General features: G+C 41.5%; 3 protein-coding genes across 3 annotated transcripts; all 3 read left to right on the top strand.

Annotated features, from left to right (window-relative positions):
• The first annotated feature begins 2,677 nt into the window (after positions 1-2,677).
• Positions 2,678-6,750, top strand: espnlb (espin like b). Its single transcript, XM_076745066.1, has 6 exons — positions 2,678-2,692; positions 3,121-3,253; positions 3,638-3,756; positions 4,416-4,595; positions 5,134-5,507; positions 5,646-6,750. Exons 1-6 carry the CDS (start codon positions 2,678-2,680, stop codon positions 6,748-6,750), a joined length of 1,926 nt encoding a protein of 641 aa, XP_076601181.1.
• Positions 6,751-8,029: 1,279 nt separating this feature from the next.
• On the top strand, positions 8,030-14,953 carry rab6bb (RAB6B, member RAS oncogene family b). The gene is made up of 8 exons (XM_076745388.1): positions 8,030-8,216; positions 10,867-10,925; positions 11,527-11,580; positions 12,051-12,156; positions 12,271-12,382; positions 12,539-12,632; positions 13,358-13,424; positions 13,897-14,953. Exons 1-8 carry the CDS (start codon positions 8,147-8,149, stop codon positions 13,959-13,961), a joined length of 627 nt encoding a protein of 208 aa, XP_076601503.1. The 5' UTR covers positions 8,030-8,146; the 3' UTR covers positions 13,962-14,953.
• A 1,444-nt stretch (positions 14,954-16,397) lies between these two features.
• aire (autoimmune regulator) lies at positions 16,398-20,836 on the top strand. The gene is made up of 12 exons (XM_076745065.1): positions 16,398-16,700; positions 16,845-17,019; positions 17,316-17,462; positions 17,575-17,640; positions 17,725-18,023; positions 18,176-18,297; positions 18,396-18,465; positions 18,646-18,783; positions 18,932-19,053; positions 19,741-19,837; positions 19,957-20,055; positions 20,614-20,836. The coding sequence occupies exons 1-12, from the start codon at positions 16,554-16,556 to the stop codon at positions 20,695-20,697; spliced, it is 1,566 nt and encodes a 521-aa protein (XP_076601180.1). The 5' UTR covers positions 16,398-16,553; the 3' UTR covers positions 20,698-20,836.
• The last annotated feature ends 536 nt before the right edge of the window (positions 20,837-21,372 follow it).

Below are 21,372 nucleotides of genomic sequence, written 5' to 3'. Positions count from 1 at the left end.
GTCAGTGTGACTTATCTGTAGCACATTGTGTTTCTTGGTAGTCCACTGCAAATGTGCAAACTGTTCTGCCCAATCTCATCTGGTTTAACATGTAAACAGAGAGGAAAAAACAAAACAAAACATGACCCCAATGAGACAGTGGTCTTGCTGACAGAGCAGCCTAATAAATGGATAACACAACTGATTGCTCTGCTCATGTCTGTTGCATAACAGTTCGTACTTTTGCTCAGGGTGCATGTGTGCATGTGCCTGTGTGAGACTGTTCCTCTGCGTTTGTGCAGCCTTCCATTATTGATCATGTACTCACCATGTGCTCAGCTGCAACAAGGCCAGGCAGGCTAATCCCCTAAAAACAGAGGCAGAAATACTGGGCTCAACACAAAGGCCATGGACTGAGTGAGGGGCAGCTGCCTCCCATCAGGCACTGAGGTTACAGCAGTTACTGTTGATGAACAATAAGTTTGGTACGATAATTGGGGGTCTTTTCTGTGTAGTGAATGTTGAATATTTAAGCATGTGTTGTGTCTGTGTCCATATCTCTGTCTATCTGTCATCCTTCCCTCATTAGGTTTGTACTGTAGGTGCAGCGAATCAAACGCACCTCAAATGAAGACAGCAGGTGGCCTTTGAAACGGTGCAGGCTATTAGACAACATATTAAATGATAGTAATTATAAATCAAAAAAAACTTTGTAACAAGTCCAAAGTCCAACAGTCCAAATATTTGGATTCTGTCATGCTAGAAAAAAAGAAGAAGAACAAAGAAGCAAGTATCACCAGTGAAAGATCAACATTAAGTCCACATATGAAATAAAACACAGTAATTAATCTACAAAACATACACATAGTTCACATCCATGAAAGTTTAAAGAGGCAAATACAATGAAAGTAAATAGAGGAACAGTTAGCGTGAATGTATCATGTATGAATGTAGCACATATTAGCCTAAGGGGGCAGGGCTAGCTTGGTTAGCAGTGATTTGATAGGAAGAAAACTCAACAAATCACAAATAAACTACAAAACAGCTATGAATGAGTACCATAAGATAATGATCCAATGGGGGTATTTGGGGAGTAGATAAAACATGTGTGTGAACATTTGCTTGGTCATATAGCTAACTAAATAGTCGATGTAACACCATTAGCTTAAGTGCTATGGAGCTGTGCCAATAGGGGTTTCTATAGCAACAGAATGTTCACCTGAAACCAACTGCTGGTGGCAGAATAATTAAAAGTCATTAAACTACAATACTCGACGTTCCTCTGAAGCCAAATATCTGAGGAAGTCAGTAACTGGTACTACAGGAGGCCGTGGTCAAGCCACCGAGGATGAGTGTGATGATCATCTTAAAAGTGAACACACTGACCCACACGTCTGAGCACGTGAGGAGGTGTTCAAGCACAAGCACACACACCTGCCCCAGCAGCGTACAGTATGTTATGTCCTACATACATTCACAGAGCTATTGTTGTATACTTCCAGGCGCAGGTCACTCTATCCCACGTCTTTAATTATGCACAGGAAGAAGGCCCCCTCATTGTAGGTTTGGGTCCAGGTGATGCTGCTCCTTGGTCTTGCTGTGTGTTGGTTGTTCCAGAGTAGTGAGGCAACAGCTTCCGGGCTTTCTTCCTTATTATTTGTCTTTTTTGTATTATTACTATCATTTTTTTTTTAAACCTCCTAGCATTGATCCACTGTGTGATTGCAGTTTCTGGACCATATTGTAAGTACTGCATGCATTCTGTATGCATTTGGATTTTGGTGACTGTTGGAAATATGTGAGTTATAATGAGTTTCAATCAAAAAGGAGGTTGTGGTACTTCAGAGAAAAAATGTGATATATTGGCCTTTGACAAAAAACATTTTGAATTTATGTTGAGTTATTTGTGGAGTGAAACTTGTCTTTAAAAAAGTAAAACTACACATAATTATTTCATGTGTATTTTGGACAGGCAACATTGTATGTTAAACTTACTTCAACCAGCCAAGCCTAATGAGTTAAAATAAAATCCCCTTTTCAAGAGTGTCCTCACTAAGATAGGCAGCAAGAACAACGAGTTTCAGATGTACAACATAAGACAAACCATGCAATATAATAATAGCAAGTATAGTGCAAAGCACTGCCAGTAATAGGCGGAATTATGGTTATGTATGTTGTGCATGAACTCTTTACAAAGCTACCAGTTAACCTCTTACGCTGTGTTATATGTCTAATTGGAAGAAACGCTGTAATTGTCCGTGTAGTAATAAATCTATTGTGAATCAGCCAGGTTACCTGAAGCAGAGTATCATGTCTCTCTCTCCAAACTCGAACACACTCTCTCCTGCACTCTGTGAGGGCTACGCTACTTTCACTGACTGGGGTCCTGTTTCACCACGTCTTGTATTTGTTCCAAGTACTACAAGCTGTGGCCTGTGTTCTTTACATTGCGCACACGTGTTTATGTGAGTGTGTGTGTGTGTGTGTGTGTGTGTGTGTGTGTGTGTGTGTGTGTGTACTTTGGAATCGTTTGTGCTAACTGCTGTGTGATGCTCTGTGTCACATTACGCTCCTGGATGGTTGCTCTTTCGCTCACTTCATCTGGTTGTAGTTACTGTATATTGTTTGTTTTGTTTTATCATTTTCAGAACGAAGAGCTCCTACTGCTGCGAAACTCCGGTGAATGAGCAGAGCCAACATGGAAAACAGCAAGGTGACCAATCATCAGTGTAGCGACTGAAAAAACTGTGGAGACTTGTCACACACAGGTGTAGCTGATAACATCACTAATTGTTGAAAGGAGCCATCATTAATATTAACAGCTACACCTGTGCTTTTCCTGCTATGATAGGTCAAAATGTACTATGCAGGGTTGAAAAGGAGGGCATGATAAAAGATTGGGAAGCAGCGCCTTCAAGTAGGGCAAGATTATATGTTGAACTGAAGAAGTACAGCTCCCTATTGTAAACAAGGATGAACAATAAAACAAAATAAATTATGTTAGAGGATGTATTATTTCTTCTTTATAGAAACTGTCCCTTTAAGTCTGGCTCATCCCTGCTGTTTGTGTGTGTGTGTGTGTGTGTGTGTGTGTGTGTGTGTGTGTGTGTGTGTGTGTGTGTGTGTGTGTGTGTCCAGCAGCCAGTGAAGGAGGTGCTCCCCCTGCCTCGTCACCCTTCTCCACTTCCTGTGACCTCTTCCCCTCTGACGCCTGCTGCCGCTTCAAAGAAACACTCCCCAGGCTCCATCCAGCACGTACAGGTGGCCTCCTCAGGTGACGAACAGAGACCACGTGTTTGCGCTTCATGATGTACTTTAACATATTATTTATGAACGTGAATACAGTTGTTACATACTGAAGGTAAATAGACTTTACTGTTGTCTGCCATGTTATTTAGTTACAGCTAAGAATGTCAGACTGTCATTTGACTGTTCATTTGCTTACATGTCACATGATTGTATACTTGAAATATATTTTAAATGCTTTTTTTTTCCACATTTACAACAATGAATCCAGCTGAATCTAGCTGAAAGTGAACCAACATAAAGCACAATATTTAGAGAAACATAAAATGTATTTTACACGAAACTGGTAATTTTTGTCTGTCTGTTGCCAAATTTGAAATCTGAATTGTTGGCCTTATTTGTCTGTTGACAGTGGTGACATCGTTCAGCCATCTGAAGCCTCCAGAGAGGGATCTCACCCTGATGTCCCACATGAAGTCCATTAAGTCTCTGAGGCAGGCGGGACTCACTGCAGTCTTCACTGGACAAACGGTGAGCTGGCCGGCCTCCATAAACCCTCTATAAAGTGTACAAATGACATAAAAGATGGCATTATTAGGAATAATTAATAAGGTGTAGTGCAAAAACAAAGTGTGCTGTAGTGTGAAGATCTACTCTAAAAAATGTATCATAATAAGGATCTTTACATGTTTTAAAGGTCCTACGTACCCATATGCAGGCATTTCCACTTATTCCAGCTAATTAACCGTCTCCTATGGTAAGCAATGCCCCCCCTTAGCAAGCAAGCTAATTAATGCTACCTCTGTGAGTTTGTTAGAAGCTCTATCTCCAGCTGACTTTTTAATGTTTCCAGCTGACTTATTTTGAAAAGGGAATCCAGTTAAAGCTTCTTAAATATACACTTGATGGCTACATACATGCACAGCACCCCTCCATGCACACCACTTGGCATGCTGAGAAATCCAAAGCTTGACAGAGCTGCCTTGCCTAATTAGGATTGCTAAACTATGATTGGAATATCGCTGTTCCAGAGAGGGGTTCAGTAAATTTGGCATGCCTTTTAGAATAAAGAAAATGTAAACAGCCTCAGAGAGTAGGCTTCTGGAGGTTTTTATGAAAGGATGATAGTGATAGTTCCTCAGAGTTTAGCAGTGATGATTTGTATATCCTTCATTGTTGAATGCTTACAGAAGCTTGACGGTGAGGAGTTGTTGGAGGAGGAACCAATCGTTGACGTGATCCTGGCTGACATAGACTCCCTGGTGCCCACTCACGATGAAGCCGGTCGCCCCATAGCAGAGTGGAAGCGACAGGTGATGGTGCGGCAGCTGCAGGTCAGGCTGCAGGACGAGGAGGAACAGAGGAGACAGGTACACGTATGTGCTGTATGGGAGTCTGTAGTGCTGCATGTAAGTGTATGGGTATGCATGAGCACAAATGAGTGGAGTGGATATAATCTTAGACAGTCAGACGACCTGATTCTTTAAGGAATAAAATCCAAACAGAAATGCTCTGATGCCACAAAGATATCAAGACCCATATAAACAAGATTTATTCATTCTGAAAAATTACATGTAAGAGATGCTCAGACCACAAAGAAAGAAAATAGAAATAGATGAGAAGATTTTTACTACTCTGTATGGTCTGTGGGGTAATTATAAAGCTCCTTTAAGCAGCTGGTTAGCTTAGCTTAGCACAAAGACTGTAAACAGGAGGAAACAGACAGCCTGGCTATGTCTGAACATAACTAAATCTGCCTACCAGCACCTTTAAAGATGGCTTATTAAGTTACATCTTGTTTCTTTAATGCCTTCAAAAACCAAGTGTTGAAACCAAAAACCCATGTTAAATTATTCCTTTATAACAATCACCTCTCTGAATGCTAAAATCTCTGCATCCCTCTAACAGGGCATGACTAACGGCTATACTCCAGTGGATGGCTGGAAGTACTCCCAAACCCACAATGCAGTCTTGGGGCCCTTTGGTGAGCTCCTAACAGAGGAAGACCTGGTTTACCTGCAACAGCAGATCGAGACTGTTTCACTGCAGAAGCGTTGCCAGGCCTATGAGCTGGAGCTGACCAGGCTGACCGAGGAGCTGAGGTCGATTTTACCTGATCCGATTGTGAACATCTCCCTCAACAAAGAGGTGCTACAACAGATAGATGCAGAGGGGAAAATGCAGCTGACTTTGCCAGTGTGGTGCAGTCGTGTCTCAGAGATCGTTAAGAGTATGTCACTGCTGGTGGCCAATCTGAACCAAACCACAGAAGAAAGAGGTGAGAGGAGGATAGAGGAAGGCATGATGGAGGAGATGAAGGGTTTGCAGGGGGTGAGAGATAGTTTAGAGATTGATTTAGGCCAGGGATTGATGCAACACGGCCAAGAGACAGTGCCAGCACATGGTGAGGCCTTCAGTGGATGTAGGATTCCTCACATAGGAATGGCGTCAGCTTTTAGCTATCGCCTGGAGACTAACAGCTACAGCAGAGCAAGGAGGGAGAGAGTGGAAAGGGAGATCCAGCAGTCTGGGGTGTCAGTCAGAAACCTCAGATCTAACTTTGAAGGTCAGATTGGTGGGATTTATCCCTTCGCTGGGGTTGTTAATGGAGGCCAGGTAGCGTTTGGAGCTTCAAGAGTGAACAACCAGAATGCCAGCACAGGCCTCAGCTGTGAGGTGAACCACGGTGATCCCCCTAAAAAAGTTGTACCTGTGATAGAGACCACGAGCTTAAGGAAAGAGCGTATAGTGGTGCTTTTCTTGAGCCACTGGAAGAAATCTGCATATGCTATTTCAGTGAGAGCAGCGAGGCAGAGACCGGTACAGCAAACACTGTCAGGGAGCGTGACGGGAGCATCGCCCTCGCAGAAAATCCCCTCCATGTTTGAATTCTGCCAACAACGAGGTGCTGTGGACAGGATGCTAAACTCCTGGAGGAATAAACTAGAACTTAAAGATGTGCAGAAGTCCTGTTTGTCATCCTCTAACTCCGCACAAAATCCGCCACCTCGAGAAACCTACTCCCCAGAGCAGTTCCTGCCAGACGTGGATGGTGTCGCAGTGAGCCACGACAGCTTGACCCTCGATCTCTTCATGCTGGGATACTTCCACATCTTGGAGCAGGAGCTGTCGCCTGAGGAGAGGAAGATGAGGCACCTCCTCTGCTTCGAAGTCTTTGACCATGTCGGCAGTTTCCCCTGGGAGATGGTGAGGGACTTCCACAAGGCTGTTCTGCAGGAGATCCAGGCTGGGAGGCGACAGTGGAGCGACGGCTTCGAGGACATCAAAGTTCACTTCTTTGGGGACTCGAAACCATGTCGCTGTCCGTCACCATCACCGTCATCATTGTTGTTGTCAGATCCCAGACTCGTACCCAAAGTGGTGGTTCAAGCCGCTACTCCGGATGAGTGCGGCGGTGACACAGACTTCTCTTGTTTCAACAATGAAGACATTTGTAAATACATTGACCGCAGCTTTGCCTTCTGGAAAGAGAAGGAGGCAGAGCTGTTTGATTTTGAACATTAGTATTAAGGTTAAATTTGACATTTTTGCACAAAACCATGATATGTGGGTGTGTTTATTTTGGCTTATTGAGCTGAATAAAATTCTGCTGAGGATGCATTTTTATGGCAAACTTAATTAATGATAACTGTTTCTGTTTACATGCCAGTCCATCTTAATCACTGATACACTAAAGCTTTCAGTGCATCCATTCTCTGCAAACACAACATAATAACCAGGATTTCCATTTTAAAAAGTTTTCAATTTTAAACTTTATCATTTTTGTTTTCTAACAGCAAGAGCACAGAGCTCAGTTCATACACATTCTTACATTTTTCTTTATACAATTCAATGCCACTTAAAGCATCACTCTACTGGTTTTACATGCATGTGACAGCACGGCAGGCAGAGAGGATCAAAGCCAAGACGTCATCCAGCTTTTTCACCGCCTATGCTGCATCATTTTTGACCGTTCATCTTTTAATCATCCCTCAAGACCCACAAACTTAATGGAAGTCCAATATCAAATAGCTGGAATATCCCTTCAAATCCTCACATTCACAAAGTGAAGTCTGGTGGTTTGGAAATGTAAAGAAAGTTAGAGTGACCTCAGTTTCAAAGCTGAAGTGATTTAATTCTTCTCACAGGTAGCACCATGGTAGGATGAACTGTGCAGTGGTAGAAGAAGTATATCCTTTAACTAAAAACAAGAAAACTATCTAAAATACTCCATTAAATTAAATGTCCAAAATTATTAACAGTCTCAGAAGTAAAAGCATTCATGCAGAATGTCTTTTTCAGAGGTTTATATCAGGCTTTCTGTATTATTCTAATCAATGAAACCACTAATCCTATCAGCTCAAATTTTAAATAAGTGTTTATTGTGTTGGGCGTTTTCCTCTATAACAATGCATCATGTTTTATAAGATATTGATGTGTTTTATTGGAGCATTTCAAATCTGTAACGTCACTATAGCTGTCAGATAAATATGGTGGAGTGAAAGTTTAATATTTATCAGAGAAATGGAGTGAAGTAGAAGTAAAAGGTAGGATTACTCATGTAAAGTACAACTGACTTAATAAAGTAAAGGACCTGAGTAAATGTACTTTCACCTTATAAAGTCTCCTGCAGTGCGATCGACCAAACCTTTACTTGCCTTCGTGTAACAGTCATCCATATTTTCATTAGCTCATATCTGAGACCTTAAACAGTTCTGCTACAGTTCCTACAGAAAGGTGACGGATGGAAGTAGGTGAGGTCGCGCATGCGCACAAGCCTCCTAAATTGACAGGAGGACGCTGAGCTGCATTCCCATCATTCTGTGAGGAGAGGAGGATCCCCCTGCGCACCCACAACGGAGGAGACGCCGAGCGATAAGAACATATAAAATAATCCAAGTTGAGCTCTTTATCTGCCACCATGTCAGCCGGAGGAGATTTGGGGAACCCCCTGAGGAAATTTAAACTCGTCTTTTTGGGAGAGCAGAGCGGTGAGTCAGTTCTTTGGGAGGTTTTGGTTACCCTCCCCTAACGCCAAACATGCGTATATGTTGAAGGCCATGTATGTAATCCTTGTTGATTTTGAAAGTTGTCGCTGAATCTAGAGGATGTGCCGGCTGGCTTTGGCTGAATTCACGCCCATGTACCTCCAATCTGAGACTGTAGGAAATTTGATTAACCCAGGAAGAAAAAAAGAGAAAGGAGGGGGGGGAAAAAAATCGCATGCAAATAAATTGCACCCTTGGATTGAATATAAGCATTGTGATCACTGAAAAATGACTCCTGATTGTGCCGAATATGTTTGAGGGTCGTTTAGTTGCAGCAAATTGCCATAATTCGCATCATAGCAGGCGGATATGAATTGGGATATTTTGATGTGCTGCAGTGACCGACAAATCTGCTCAGCCTTAAGATAACAAGCTTATTTCACCCCCATCGCTTCATTCTAACATTACCAAACCTTTATTCCACTGTATGGCACTGTCTTACATTTTCTCCATCACTCGTGAGTGTTTTTTGGTTTTGTGTTTTTTTAATAGAGGAGATAATAAACAGTCCCCCATGTGTCAGTTCGGGACACACCCTTGGCTGGCGATGTCTGAAGCATCTCTAAACCTCGCAGTCTCCGGTTCGGTCCCATAAATAATCAAATAAAAACGGGCTTGACAGCGACACAATGTTAGACTCTTTATTCAATCATCCATCTATTCGGGGTGGGGATGACGGTGTGTGTGATTTTTTGTGATGTGCACAAATCCGGGAGGTGCTGATCGATAATGGTTTAGCGCTGAGAAGCTGCCTGAATACGTGTTCAGACATCAGACATCCAGAGTGGCAGCACAGGGGCACATATCCCGTAAAATACAGCAGCGGGATACACATAATCAGGCCTAATATGACAGCAGCTTGACTGGCGTTTGTGTCTTACATTGTGATGCTTCAGTGTGTGTGTGTGTGTGTGTGTGTGTGTGTGTGTGTGTGTGTGTGTGTGTGTGCTGCACGTCTATGAGGAGGCTGTGTCGACTACAAGCCTCCCTGTGTGTTTGTGTGGCCTGTGCTGCAATGTTGCTGTCCATGGTGCTGAATCGAGGCCTGGTGTGGCCACTGCCCATCGCAAGCTTCAAAACCACTGCTGTCTGCATAGAGGACTCCGCATGAGAGCCCGGGGCCTGCCGGAAAAGCCCAGTCCTCACTCGTGTGTAGATCTGATGTAAAATGGTGCTAAAGATGGTGCTGGGTGGGATGTAAATACAAATCGAGCTCACAGGGCTCACCTTGATCCTCTGAGGAGACAACATGCAGCTTATGACCACGGTTAAATATCTAATGTGTTTTGGATCTGTCTGCTTGAGGACGGCCTTGTGCATTTTTAGTGATCGTGGATCATGTTTGGACACAATCTCGGTTTCCAGGAATGTTTGTTAATAGCATTTTCTTCATTGCAATAGAGCTGAAATGGTTAATTGATCAGCTGGTCATCAGAAAATTAACCGATAGCTGGTTTTCAGTTGTAATATATAGATGTTTACATTTAAAGGGACAAGTGGGTATATAGCCTGGATCAACACCACAACACAACATGTACAGCCTAAAGTAATAGGCTTTCCAAGATGGACCTTTATACAGGCATACAAAACTCAGCAAGAAAATCTATACAAAACAGCACAAAACACAAAAGTACAACAACAACAATGACAATAATAAAAGTATTTTGATAATATTTCCATCATTAGATAAAGCAGAACTGTCAAATATTCTGAGGGTGCAGCTTCTGCAGTGTGACGGTGTGTTCTCTATCACCGTAAACTGGATATCTTTTGGGTTTTTTCACTGTTCATCTGACAAAACAAGACATTCGAAGTAATATCCTTTGACTTTCACGGCTTGCAACAGGCATCTTTCATAATGCTTTTGACATTTCATTGACTAAACGATTAATCGACTAATCCAAAAAAAATGACTGACAGATTCCACAGTGAAAATCGTTTTAGTTTCAGCCCCGAGACAGAGAGAAATGTCAGTCTTGTGTGCTTTATCAGTTTCACATTATTGATGTTGTTTATCATCATACCTTTCCAGCAGTGTGAAATATTGAGCCATTTTTGCAAAACTCTTCATTAAATTCACCAAATCGGTGTCAGATATTAATGTTACTTTTAGTCCACTTCTACAACTTTTCTTTCTCTTTAGAACAGAAAATCTAGAAAAGTGATAATGATTACTTATTTTACGATGAAATCTCTCAGAAAGGGAAAAAATATTCCCTGTCTAATTATCCCAGATGTTACCATTAGAGAAATGAACCCTAGAGGAGCACATTTGTGATTTTGAGCCCTTTTCTTTCATATGTGGAAAATGTTCTCTTGTGAGAACAGAGGTGGAGGTTCTGCTGAATGATCAGTCAGATTTGGTTCTCAGATCCATGAAATGACCTAACTGTGGAGTTAATTGTTGGTTTGCTTGGTGGTTTGATGGTTGCAGTGGCAATGGTTGGATGCTGGGTAGGATGTTGTCATTTTGTCACACCTGTTTTCATTTTGTTGAATCCATTCAGTCAGATGTGTATTCATGTGTTTGGAGATGATTCTTGATGATGTAAACTAACACCTAAAAGTCCACCTCTGCTCTCTGTTCTTCCAGTGGGGAAAACATCTCTCATCACTAGATTCATGTATGACAGTTTCGACAACACATATCAGGTGAGGCTCAAAGGTCAACAGTCAAAGCCACATTTTATACACAATTTCTCTTACAGTTATCCCACAATGTTAGAGTTCAACAAATTGTTAATGATAGGACTAACCACACTGCATTTCAACAATATATTCAGCCTTCTGTGGTATAATAGTGACTGATTCACAGCTGAATAATATTACAGTGAAAGCTTTTTGGCCCAAAATGTCAGCTTGATATACACATTACAGTTAGGCTCCTTATAAAAGTAAGTTTGAATAAATGATGTCCAAATGTAAATGCTGTCAGTGCAGTTATGAAAAGGAAATGTTAGTATAGTAATATTAGGCTCTTAAAAAGAGAACATGTATTATTTTTTGTATTGTAGAAGTTAGGCACATAACAAGTGTGAATGATTGAGCGCTGAGGGCAATACAAATGAAATTAGTTTCGCTGCTTATTGGCTCTTTTTTTTTCTGCACAGCTTTTTATGTTCTCCGTCATTTAAACAACAGTCAATCTGCCAGGATTAACAGATGGTGCAGGGAGACATTTAGCCTTTAAAGTCTGGGTAACACTGATGATCCCCCCCCCCACCCCCCTTTTTTTGTTCTTTCTCCACCACAGGCGACCATTGGAATAGACTTCCTATCAAAGACAATGTACCTGGAGGACCGAACAGTAGGCAGCCTTGATTGTCATTTCAAATTCACATGTAGATGCACATGTAACGATGAATTCACGTATTTATGCTTGTGTCATTTTAGCCACTCAGCATGATCCTGAATAAGAAATGTCCCAATTTCCACCATGTATTCACAAATCCCTGATTTGATTTGCTTAATTACTGCTCTCTTCGCAGACTAACACGATTACCCTAAGGTTATTCCTGGTAGTAATAGCTTTGCTGCTTTGGCTTTTCTAGCCCTAAGAAGTCAAAGCCTTTCCCGTGGATCATCTGCTTTAGCTAGCATTAATACTATTTCTTTGTCAGGATATTATGCTCTGTCAGCCTGCACACACGCTGATACCGGCTTATCCCATTGGATGTGTACTCATAAGGCTCCTACATCTGTACAGTGTGCATGCAGTGTGATGGTTACTGTTGAAGCAGCTGCTGGAGGTGTGAATGTTTGTGTGTGTAAATGCAGGTAAGGCTGCAGCTGTGGGATACTGCTGGACAGGAGCGTTTCAGGAGCCTCATCCCCAGCTACATACGAGACTCTACAGTAGCTGTGGTCGTCTATGACATTACAAGTGAGCAGCAACCGGCAGCAGTTGTACTGATCTTTCTTTCAGTTTGAAATATATAGAAGCAGTATTTCTACATGATTTTAGACTGGATATAAAGTAAGAGTCTGGTCTCCACAGATGTGAACTCATTCCAGCAGACCTGCAAATGGATTGATGATGTCAGGACAGAGAGAGGAAGTGATGTCATTATCATGCTAGTCGGCAACAAAACAGATCTGGAAGAGAAGAGGTGAGTGTGTCAGATATAGTCCATTATCACCTGTAAGGTTCAGCTGTAGTTAATGTAGTCTTTGACATGAAGCTATTTTGTTTTCTAAGAGAGTCTGTACTGAATAGATTTGCCTTCAACGTCGTGATGCTGAAGTCTGGCCTGTTTCTCCTGCAGGCAAATCATGATCGAGGAAGGAGAGCAGAGAGCCAAAGAGCTGAACGTCATGTTCATCGAAACCAGTGCCAAGACAGGCTGCAATGTCAAACAGGTGATCCCTGCAGTTTCACCATATTTCGCAGCATTTTGGGCGGTAGTTGCGCTCAGCTTCTGTGCCATTCCCGTGTCCCTCCGAGGTGATCGAGTCGCCGTCGTGGATAAATAAAAATTTTTATGTGTAAATATGTGGAGGAGTGTGTTGGATCATGTGCAGAAGGTAGATAGTGTGCACATCCAGCCATAATGGGTGCAGGACGAAAGCAGTAAACGCGTCTGAGCACTGCAAGCTCATTTACTCAAGTAGTGCACTCAAGTACAAATTAGAGGTACTTGTACTTTACATAGATATTTCCATTTCATATCAGTGTATACTTCTACTGCACTACAATTCAGAGGGAGATGTTGTACTTTTTACTGCACTGCATTTATCTCACCGCTATAGTTACTAGTTATTTTACAAATTAAGATTTTACATAGAAAATAGTGATTGTAATGGATAAAACTACTCAGCAGTATATAAAATACTTTGCATTAGCACAGCCTTGACCAACCACAACAGTGAAATGCTACTTATATAATGATACATGGACATACAGTATGTAATAGGTAGTAGAACACTCATCTTGCTGCATTGGATGCTTTCACTTTTAATATTTTAAGTACTATTTGCAAACAATATTGTTGCTTAACAATATTGTTGCTTTCTCATCATCTTTTCCACTCTCCTCTTCCTCTCCTCTCCTCCCTACCGTCCTCCTCTCTTTAATATCCTCCTAGCTGTTTCGTCGGGTTGCAGCAGCCCTACCTGGAATGGAAAGCCTGGACGACGCGAATCCTGAAGGCAGTATCCTTTACAGCCGCTGTGACTCACTGAGCAGAGAGCCAAACAGCCAAGAAAGAGGCAGCGTATTTTTAATCTCTTAGTGGTTGTTGGCGCTCGTACAAACAGACTGCCCAGCCTACTGTCTACAGAGGCATCAGCCATTAAACCTTTTTTGCTTAATAGAGAGGAAACGAACAGAGCCAGGAAGGTGGTGTGGATGAACGAGTATAGCACCACGTAGTGGGTGTCTGGGAGGTGACATGCACGGTGATGGAGGGTGGATGTTAGAAGAAGGTGAGGGACTGACTGAAAAGACGGATACTTAACAATAAATGTGAATTAATTCATGAAAAAATATTAAATGAAACTACTTCTTTTCCACTTTCCTTTTTCCTTTTGAATATATGACTTTTACTTTTAACAGATTTCTACACGGTGGCATTGCCACTTTTTTGTCAACCACCTGACTTTTCCTTAACCGGATAATCTCCAGTGATCGACATCAAGCTGGACAAACCAGCAGAGCCTACTGTCCCCGAGGGCGGGTGCTCATGTTAATGCAGAGCTGAAATCGGACAGCTCCCTTCACACCATAGGCTTGTTGTGTTGCTTACTACTGGCTAGCTTCCAGTTGACTTCTCTAATTGGATATAGGATGCGGGCCTTGTATCTGATTGGACAAATCAAATGTTACCTTTCAGTCTTGTTCAGTTGTAAAATATTGTATACTTTGTCAATATGTAAGTGACTGGAGGAGAAAAGAGATTAAAAAAAAAACCCAAAAACAAATGTTGAAATGAAAACGAACAAAAAACAGTTTTGGAAAAATGAAAAAGGAGAAAAACGGGACAACCAACGGAATTCTTTTCGCTGTTATGTTTTGTATTTTTTATATATAAAAAGGGAAAGCACCAAAAATGATGCCTAAACATAGAAGGAGAAATAGTGGGGGGTCGGCCATTTTTCTAGATGGCCGAACACGTCTGAATGTCTGCAGCACGCATGCACGCTGATCTGATCTTTGACCTTTGGCCTGCCCTCCAGGGTCTCTGCACTCTGGAAGTAGGTTGACTATCTTAGAATGTTTTATAGCATCTCTCTATAGCATCTCATGACGAAATGTATCTCATTTGATATTCCCACAAGAGTCAACTTCCAGTAGGTTCACCTAACAGTAGCTGTGAAAATGTGGCATCTATCTCTCTATGGGTTTAACTTTTATAGAACAAACTGTACTGTGGTTAAAAAAAAGAAGTAATAAAAAGACAACTTACTATCACAACTCCCCGTCCCTCCACCTTCTCCTCTCCTTCTCCTCCTTTCCTCTAACCCTCTCTCCTCCTCTCCTGTCTCCCCACCCCTCCATCCCGGTAATACACATATAACGATCCACTGTAATGCACTGCACTGTATATAATAATGTAATATGTATGTTGTGAACGTCCCTCTGTAGAAGTGGTCCTTGTTCACCAGTATGAATAATGTAATAATGTTTAATGATTAATAAATTACAGATTAAAGGGCTTCACTCTCCTAACCATCAACATTTACCTGGTAGCAAAATGGTCTACTCTATTCATCTTGGATTTTCTTTCTTCAGTTTTACTGATTGAATCGAAAAATGTTACCTCTTACACACAGTCTTACATCCATGTAGCATTTACAGTCAACAAAGTGAAATAGAAGAGATCTTTTTTATAATTTTAGTACTGGAATTTTAATGGAATAGTTTAACATGTCCAGACTATAATCATCCTCACAACTCACTTTTTAACAAAATTTTAAGGCGGCTAGCATTAGTAACTTGAGTTACTAATGACTTACTGGTATGGCTAATATTGGTTAGCTTTATTCATTAGCTGAGATACTTTCTTGAAATTGAATATCTTTTATCTTTCAAGTGAGTGAAAGCAAACTTGTAGACCTTTTTCTACATTACTTATAATTATTCTGCTTTATGACCCACATTTATATTATGTTTACATTACAGGGAGATGGACATTTTCAGTTGTTGGTTAACATTAGCTGGTAGAATTTTAACTGATTGACTGGCTAACATTTAGCCTAACATCTAATGAGCTAACTAATTACATAATACAGTTCAATTCTTGCATATCTCATGTTGATATTCTTATTAGGAAGAAACAGAGGCAGTTTAATGACTATTTAACATTTTGGGAAGTGTACTTTTTGCCTGACTTGTATGAGAAGGTCAGTACAACTCTCATATCTGTCCGTTCAGTGAAGCAGGAGGCAGTAAAACAAATAGCTTAGCATAAAGACTGAAAACGGGGAAATACCCTGCCTCTGTACAAACACGACGAAATCTGGATTCTCCACTGACTGCCGGTAAGTCACTGCTGCCCAAAAATAATCCTGCACAACTACTACGTGGCATTTTTACACTTTTGTACGGATTAAACAAACTACTGTCTCCTGGCCTTATAATGAATGAAGAGATATGCCAGTGGGAATTTAGCCAGATAGCCCACCACTCACATGGTACAAAAAGAAGTTCACGTTATCACAACCTGCCCAAGACTTTTTTTTGCTGCCCAGACTTTATACCAACAAAACCAATCTGTCAATCAGTTGATTGTTTGCAGTGTTAATTTCCTCCTGCCTGTTGCACAAATCCTGAGGTCCCTGTGGTGAGTCAGTGTCTGAAAACCTGATAGTTAAGGGGAAGTTGAAGTGGAAAGAACCTTTTAAGAGGAAACTGTCGCTGTGACTCGTCAGGTCGCTTACATTCAGCTCACCTGATGTAAGAAAACAGGTATTCCCCTGGATGGACAGCATGTCATTCGATCCCCCTGAGGGGTCAGCAGGCAGGCAGACAGTTAGTGCTGTTAGTGGACAGATGAACCCCACAGAGACAAGAGGTTGAGGGTGGCCTTGTTTGACGAGTGAAGCCTTTAATGTGGAGTTTCTGAAAATCCCAGTACATATGCATGGCGGTATATAGTGATATATCTGCATCGACTAAAAGCAGAAACACCGGATAGTTTCAGCCATCATTAAGCAATGCACCTGTACAATATTTCCTTCTCTGCGAAGGACACACCTCTTTCAGCCAAAATACCTCTGGTATGATCTCAAGTCCTCTCGGGTCTGGGTCACTTTGGATCTCATTTGCACACAAGGCGGATCATGTCCAGAGTGGACGCTTTTAGGGACACAAACCTCCGCTCTCTGCTGAGGGAGTTGCGGACGGATATAGCCATGGCTGTGGACGACCCTTTCCCTCTCGTCTATGGTCTGGCGGACAAAAACATCATCACTGACCAACGACTGAAGGTAATGTCAGCAGTTTTACTATTTTAATTACAAGCATTTGCATTGAGAACTAGGACGTTTTTCATTGAATTATTCGTTTATAATTCAACATGTATTTGCAGGAATGTATGGTTTTATTCATTACACCTCTCGTTGTTTTCATAGGACACTCTGGAGAAGGACAGCAGAGAGGGCATCCACAAGGCCATGTACTCACTCCTGTCCTGGGTCCTGGAGCAGAGCAGATCTACCATCCAAGCTTTCTGGAGCAACTTGTCCAAAGACTACAACCTGGACAGCTACCCCAAGCTGCAGACGCTGCTCACTAATCTGCACTCGAGTATGTCCTGTTCAGGTTTCACCAAAATATTTGTCAGTTCAATCATTCCAAATGACTGAGCTGCATTTTCTAGGGTGGTGAGTGAGGTATTGTCCATTATATCATCATCATACTTCTGAACATAATTTCTTATTTAATTGAATAGCTTTATTACAACACACCGGTGTACGGTGTTTTCTGACCTGTCCTGCTTTCAGGACCGAGTTCTCTGTCTACGAGTGTCTAAGACGTTTAGAACGATTTACAATGTGAGTTCATTCTTTGTTATTCTATCAATGCTGACATTTTGTCGACAGGACGGGATGCAGCAGGTTCTCGAAGTGAGAAGAGATCCTCCGGTGGCCACAAAACACCCCACATCAAGAAGAGGAGCCACGAGGACAGAGGGTTAAAATCACACAATCAGCACCCACAATATCATGCCAAGACAAGTGACGGATCAGGTTCCATTTCCTTAATATGTCTCATCTGCCTCTGTCCTCTCTGTCTGTGAAAAAAATTAACAAAATATATGATTACTAATGAATAAAAAGTGTCTTCTTATGTTTTCTCCAGGGGGTAAAGTGAAGCTTTACAGAGTGAAGAGTGAAGCTGCAGCCCCACAGCTAACATCTGGAAAGAGTAATTACAAATCAAAGATATTTTAAAATACACACAGACAATGCTTTAATACTACAGACACGTTTGACCTTTGCTCTGCCACAGGTGTTCAGATGGTTTCCTCCTCAGTGCAGAGACCAGTCGCTCTGTCTTCGCCCTCTGGTGCCCCCTCAACTGAGCCGCCAGTCAGACATGAAGCCAGAGAGCAGATCCATATCAAACAGGTGCTTGGCTCAGAAGATCAGCCATTGGGTGAGTATCTGTGTTTTGTTTTTTTATGCTCGATATTGATAAAACTGTCCTGCATTACCAGCAGATCAAAAGCACGTGTCATTCAGCAGGAACAGCCAGAAAGTGCAGAAAACTTGGTGGGGAATTTTACTCTTGTGGTCAGTCAGAGGAGATAAACGTAGAATCCAAACCTGCTCAGAACACCTTTCACCACAAGGGGGAGACAACCACAGGCATGGTAGAGGATCCACTCATTCAAAGTCACCTGTCTTTGAGCCTGCGTATATCTACTCTGTCTTATATATCCATATCTCTGTGAGCGTAGTTTCACTATAATGATGATGAGTGTGCAGTGTGTAAGGACGGAGGGGAGCTGATTTGTTGTGATGGCTGTCCTCAAGCGTTTCATCTCACTTGCCTGGATCCTCCACTCACATCCATACCAAGGTGAGAAATACAAGTTTTAAATATCTATCTATCTATCTATCTATCTATCTATCTATCTATCTATCTATCTAATGTCACACTACATTTTTAATCCTCAGTGGCCCTTGGCAGTGTGAGTGGTGCTCTGGCAAAATAGTGAAAAGAGAGAAAGCCCAAGTACCTTTACAAGTAAGTATATGTAGGATACGACATAAGGAAATTTACATAGACTATTCATGTGGAATATGTATGAGTTCATTTTTGTATTTCATGTGTTTGAGTTTGTGTTTGTGTGTTAAAATGTAAACAGTCAAGTCTGGAAAGCTTATTTTTTGGCATTATATAGTCAAGTTTTTTTTCATATTACAGCAAATCATTGTCCAGCCGCAGCAAACAAACACAAGCTCCAGTAACTCCATCCTAGATGTTTCCTTCTTCACCCCGCTGTCATCCTCGTCTGTCACCAGTGTTACTGCTTCTATGAATGGGTCCAGTGGTAGAAACCAGGTAAACATTCGATGATATCCTGCTCGTCTTTCTGCAGCCTTGACTTGATCTCTTTGTATCTGTTTTTTAAATTTATGATTGCATTGCTTTTACTCCCTTTGTACTTCACCGCAACAGTCCTATTAAAATAAATAAAATGTGTACGCAGTGCTCGGGTGGAGAGCTGGTCAGTATGAGGGAGGTGTGTGGTGTTTGTCACCTGGCAGGAGGAGACCTGACTCACTGCCTGCAGTGTTTGGGGCGTTTCCATGCACACTGCCACTTCTCCAAGTAAGACATCCACTCCTCTTCTTCCATCCTTGTATTATCTGGCATACACTCATGATGAGACAATGTGTATACGTCACACAAGCTTGACAAATCTCAGCCTCAGTGTGACCTTTGCATCACTGTGCACATATGCTCCTTCTCATGGATTCCTGTTTATGTTGTATTGATCAACAATGTGCATTAAGAGTGTGTGCTTACAGTGATCAATATCCTGCTAATGGTGATTAATGGATCGTTAATGGATAACTGCAGCTGGGTATACAGTATACTGCATACTGTAAATGAAGATCAATGATATTATAAAATGCTAGCAGGGACAAAGACGACAGATGAAACCAACGTAAATCCATGTGACAATCTCTTGCAGCATCACTTATTTGACTGTAAGCACTTCCATGTGAGAAATGAATGAATATTTAAGATTTCCTTTGTTATTTTTAGTAGAATATTACCTCAATTCTTTTTGCTGTTTTAGAAATGTCACTTAATCTTAAAGAGAAAATCAGTGGATAATAGGCTTTACATAAAGAGCCCATGTCCCATCTAAACTGTTTAGTTTGCCATCTGAAATGGTCTGAACCTCTTCCTCTGTAATCCTCTTGAGTGCTGGAAGTCACGTATTGATTGACAGTAACATTATCCACCACAAAAACAAAAAACAAAAAAAACAGTCTGACTCACTCGCAGTATCTGTGTGTTTGCTAGAGGGAGATCCATCTGCTCGTCCTGCTCCAGGCCCTGGAGCAGCTCTGCAGAGAAGGAGGCTGAGTCCAGAGGCTTACAGGTGTGTCTGCATGTGTGTACAGTTTAAATTGCCTGTGTGTGTACAAATAATATATACACCTCCATTACCCGAATATGACAAAGCATAATCTGTGTAATCTCTGCTTCGTGTGTGTCCAGCTCGCCCCAGTGGCTCAAAATACACTCGGTCATGATCAGAGCTCCTCCGTCCCCGAGTCCATCCTCCATAAAGATGAACTGGACTCTATCCTGGGAGATGTGAGTGAGGCTCATTTAACCACAGACATGATATGATTATAAGCACAAGCATGTCAGATGCAAGATGGCTGCACTAAAATGCAGCCTTGAAGAGTGATGGAGAGCAGTGAGTCATGCTATTGTTTGTGTTGAAGTTTGAGAGAAGCAAGAGAAATCTGGGCACAGATGCTGAAGTCTCGCAGTGTTGTACAAATGCATTTTAATTTTACTTTGTGTTTTTACTATATAACTTTGCACATTATTTTTTTTTTACATATACTGTACTCAGATGAATTTAGAGCACCTGCTCCTAGATGTTAAAAGGGTTTTGCTCTAAAAGAACACTCAGCTCTTAACAAGATGGCCATTTATGACTTCTTTTTCAAGAATATTCTTCAAATTGAGGGACCTACAAATGAAAATGTTCCTGAAAACTAAAAACATAACCTGATACAATTCAAGGACTCCAGTAACAATCTGGTAAACAGTTGCTGCTGCTGTGTGATATCATCATCGTCACTGACATCATGCAGGTTTGCCAGATGATGTCATCCTTTTTCCTGCTTTTTTGTTTCTCAGCCGGGGTCCATTGATGGCATCTTACAGTGGGCTTTCCACAACATCTCTCAGCCTCTTCCAGACTCTCAAGGATGCTACCAGTGACAGACATGAGCTCTCAGTTATACTGCACAATCACAATGACGTACATGCTAATTAAACAGACATCAGTGAATGTAGTGGAGATTATTCTCTTTTTTGTCTTGTTTCCTGCTGTACCTGCAATAAATGTCTAATAGTGTTTGATTTTACATTTTTCTTGGTATTATTTTAACATTTGATAAGTGAAAACACTGCATCTTTTCAAGCTACAGATTTTAGATTTAAATCGTGAGTTCATAGAGACACAGAGAAGTAACTCACTATTCACAAAACGCACACACTGCACAGAGGAGCAATGGAGAATGTCTGAAATTACTTTCAGTTTTTTAGCTGAATTTCTCGCAGCGCAGCAGCAGAGTGCACATACTTAAAATCATCCACGTCTTTGTGTGTGTGTAGCATCACAGGACGGCTGAATAGGACTAATCAGGTCAGGTAGGACATGGGGTCAGCACTGATGTGGGAGGGCTGGCAGTGAGCCTTGAACGTCTCTGCTCAGGCCAAACTTTTGCTAACTGGTCTAACACACTGCAGGCTGTGGTGAATATGTGTATGAATGAGTATCATGAGGAAAGCAGGGTAATAGCAATAATGATGATGATGATAATACACTTTATTTATGCAGCTACAATTACTTTGAAGCAGGATTAAATCATTTCAGGACTGCAATGAGGCAAA

The sequence above is a fragment of the Chaetodon auriga genome, chromosome 12 (assembly GCF_051107435.1).
Source record: "Chaetodon auriga isolate fChaAug3 chromosome 12, fChaAug3.hap1, whole genome shotgun sequence".
Lineage (NCBI taxonomy): Eukaryota > Metazoa > Chordata > Actinopteri > Chaetodontiformes > Chaetodontidae > Chaetodon > Chaetodon auriga.
Note: the sequence above shows the minus strand (reverse complement) of the source record. Positions and strands in the feature narration are given on the sequence as shown.

Bases quoted from the DNA above. Each gene is read 5' to 3' on its own strand.
- espnlb (XM_076745066.1), top strand. The intron at 3,254-3,637 runs GTGACGAACAGA...GTCTGTTGACAG, and splicing joins CGTACAGGTGGCCTCCTCAG to TGGTGACATCGTTCAGCCAT. The intron at 4,596-5,133 runs GTACACGTATGT...TCCCTCTAACAG, and splicing joins AGGAGGAACAGAGGAGACAG to GGCATGACTAACGGCTATAC.
- rab6bb (XM_076745388.1), top strand. From the start codon at position 8,147: ATGTCAGCCGGAGGAGATTTGGGGAACCCCCTGAGGAAATTTAAACTC. The intron at 10,926-11,526 runs GTGAGGCTCAAA...TCTCCACCACAG, and splicing joins GTTTCGACAACACATATCAG to GCGACCATTGGAATAGACTT. The intron at 11,581-12,050 runs GTAGGCAGCCTT...GTGTAAATGCAG, and splicing joins TGTACCTGGAGGACCGAACA to GTAAGGCTGCAGCTGTGGGA.
- aire (XM_076745065.1), top strand. From the start codon at position 16,554: ATGTCCAGAGTGGACGCTTTTAGGGACACAAACCTCCGCTCTCTGCTG. The intron at 17,641-17,724 runs GTAATTACAAAT...GCTCTGCCACAG, and splicing joins ACAGCTAACATCTGGAAAGA to GTGTTCAGATGGTTTCCTCC. The intron at 18,466-18,645 runs GTAAGTATATGT...TTCATATTACAG, and splicing joins AAGCCCAAGTACCTTTACAA to CAAATCATTGTCCAGCCGCA.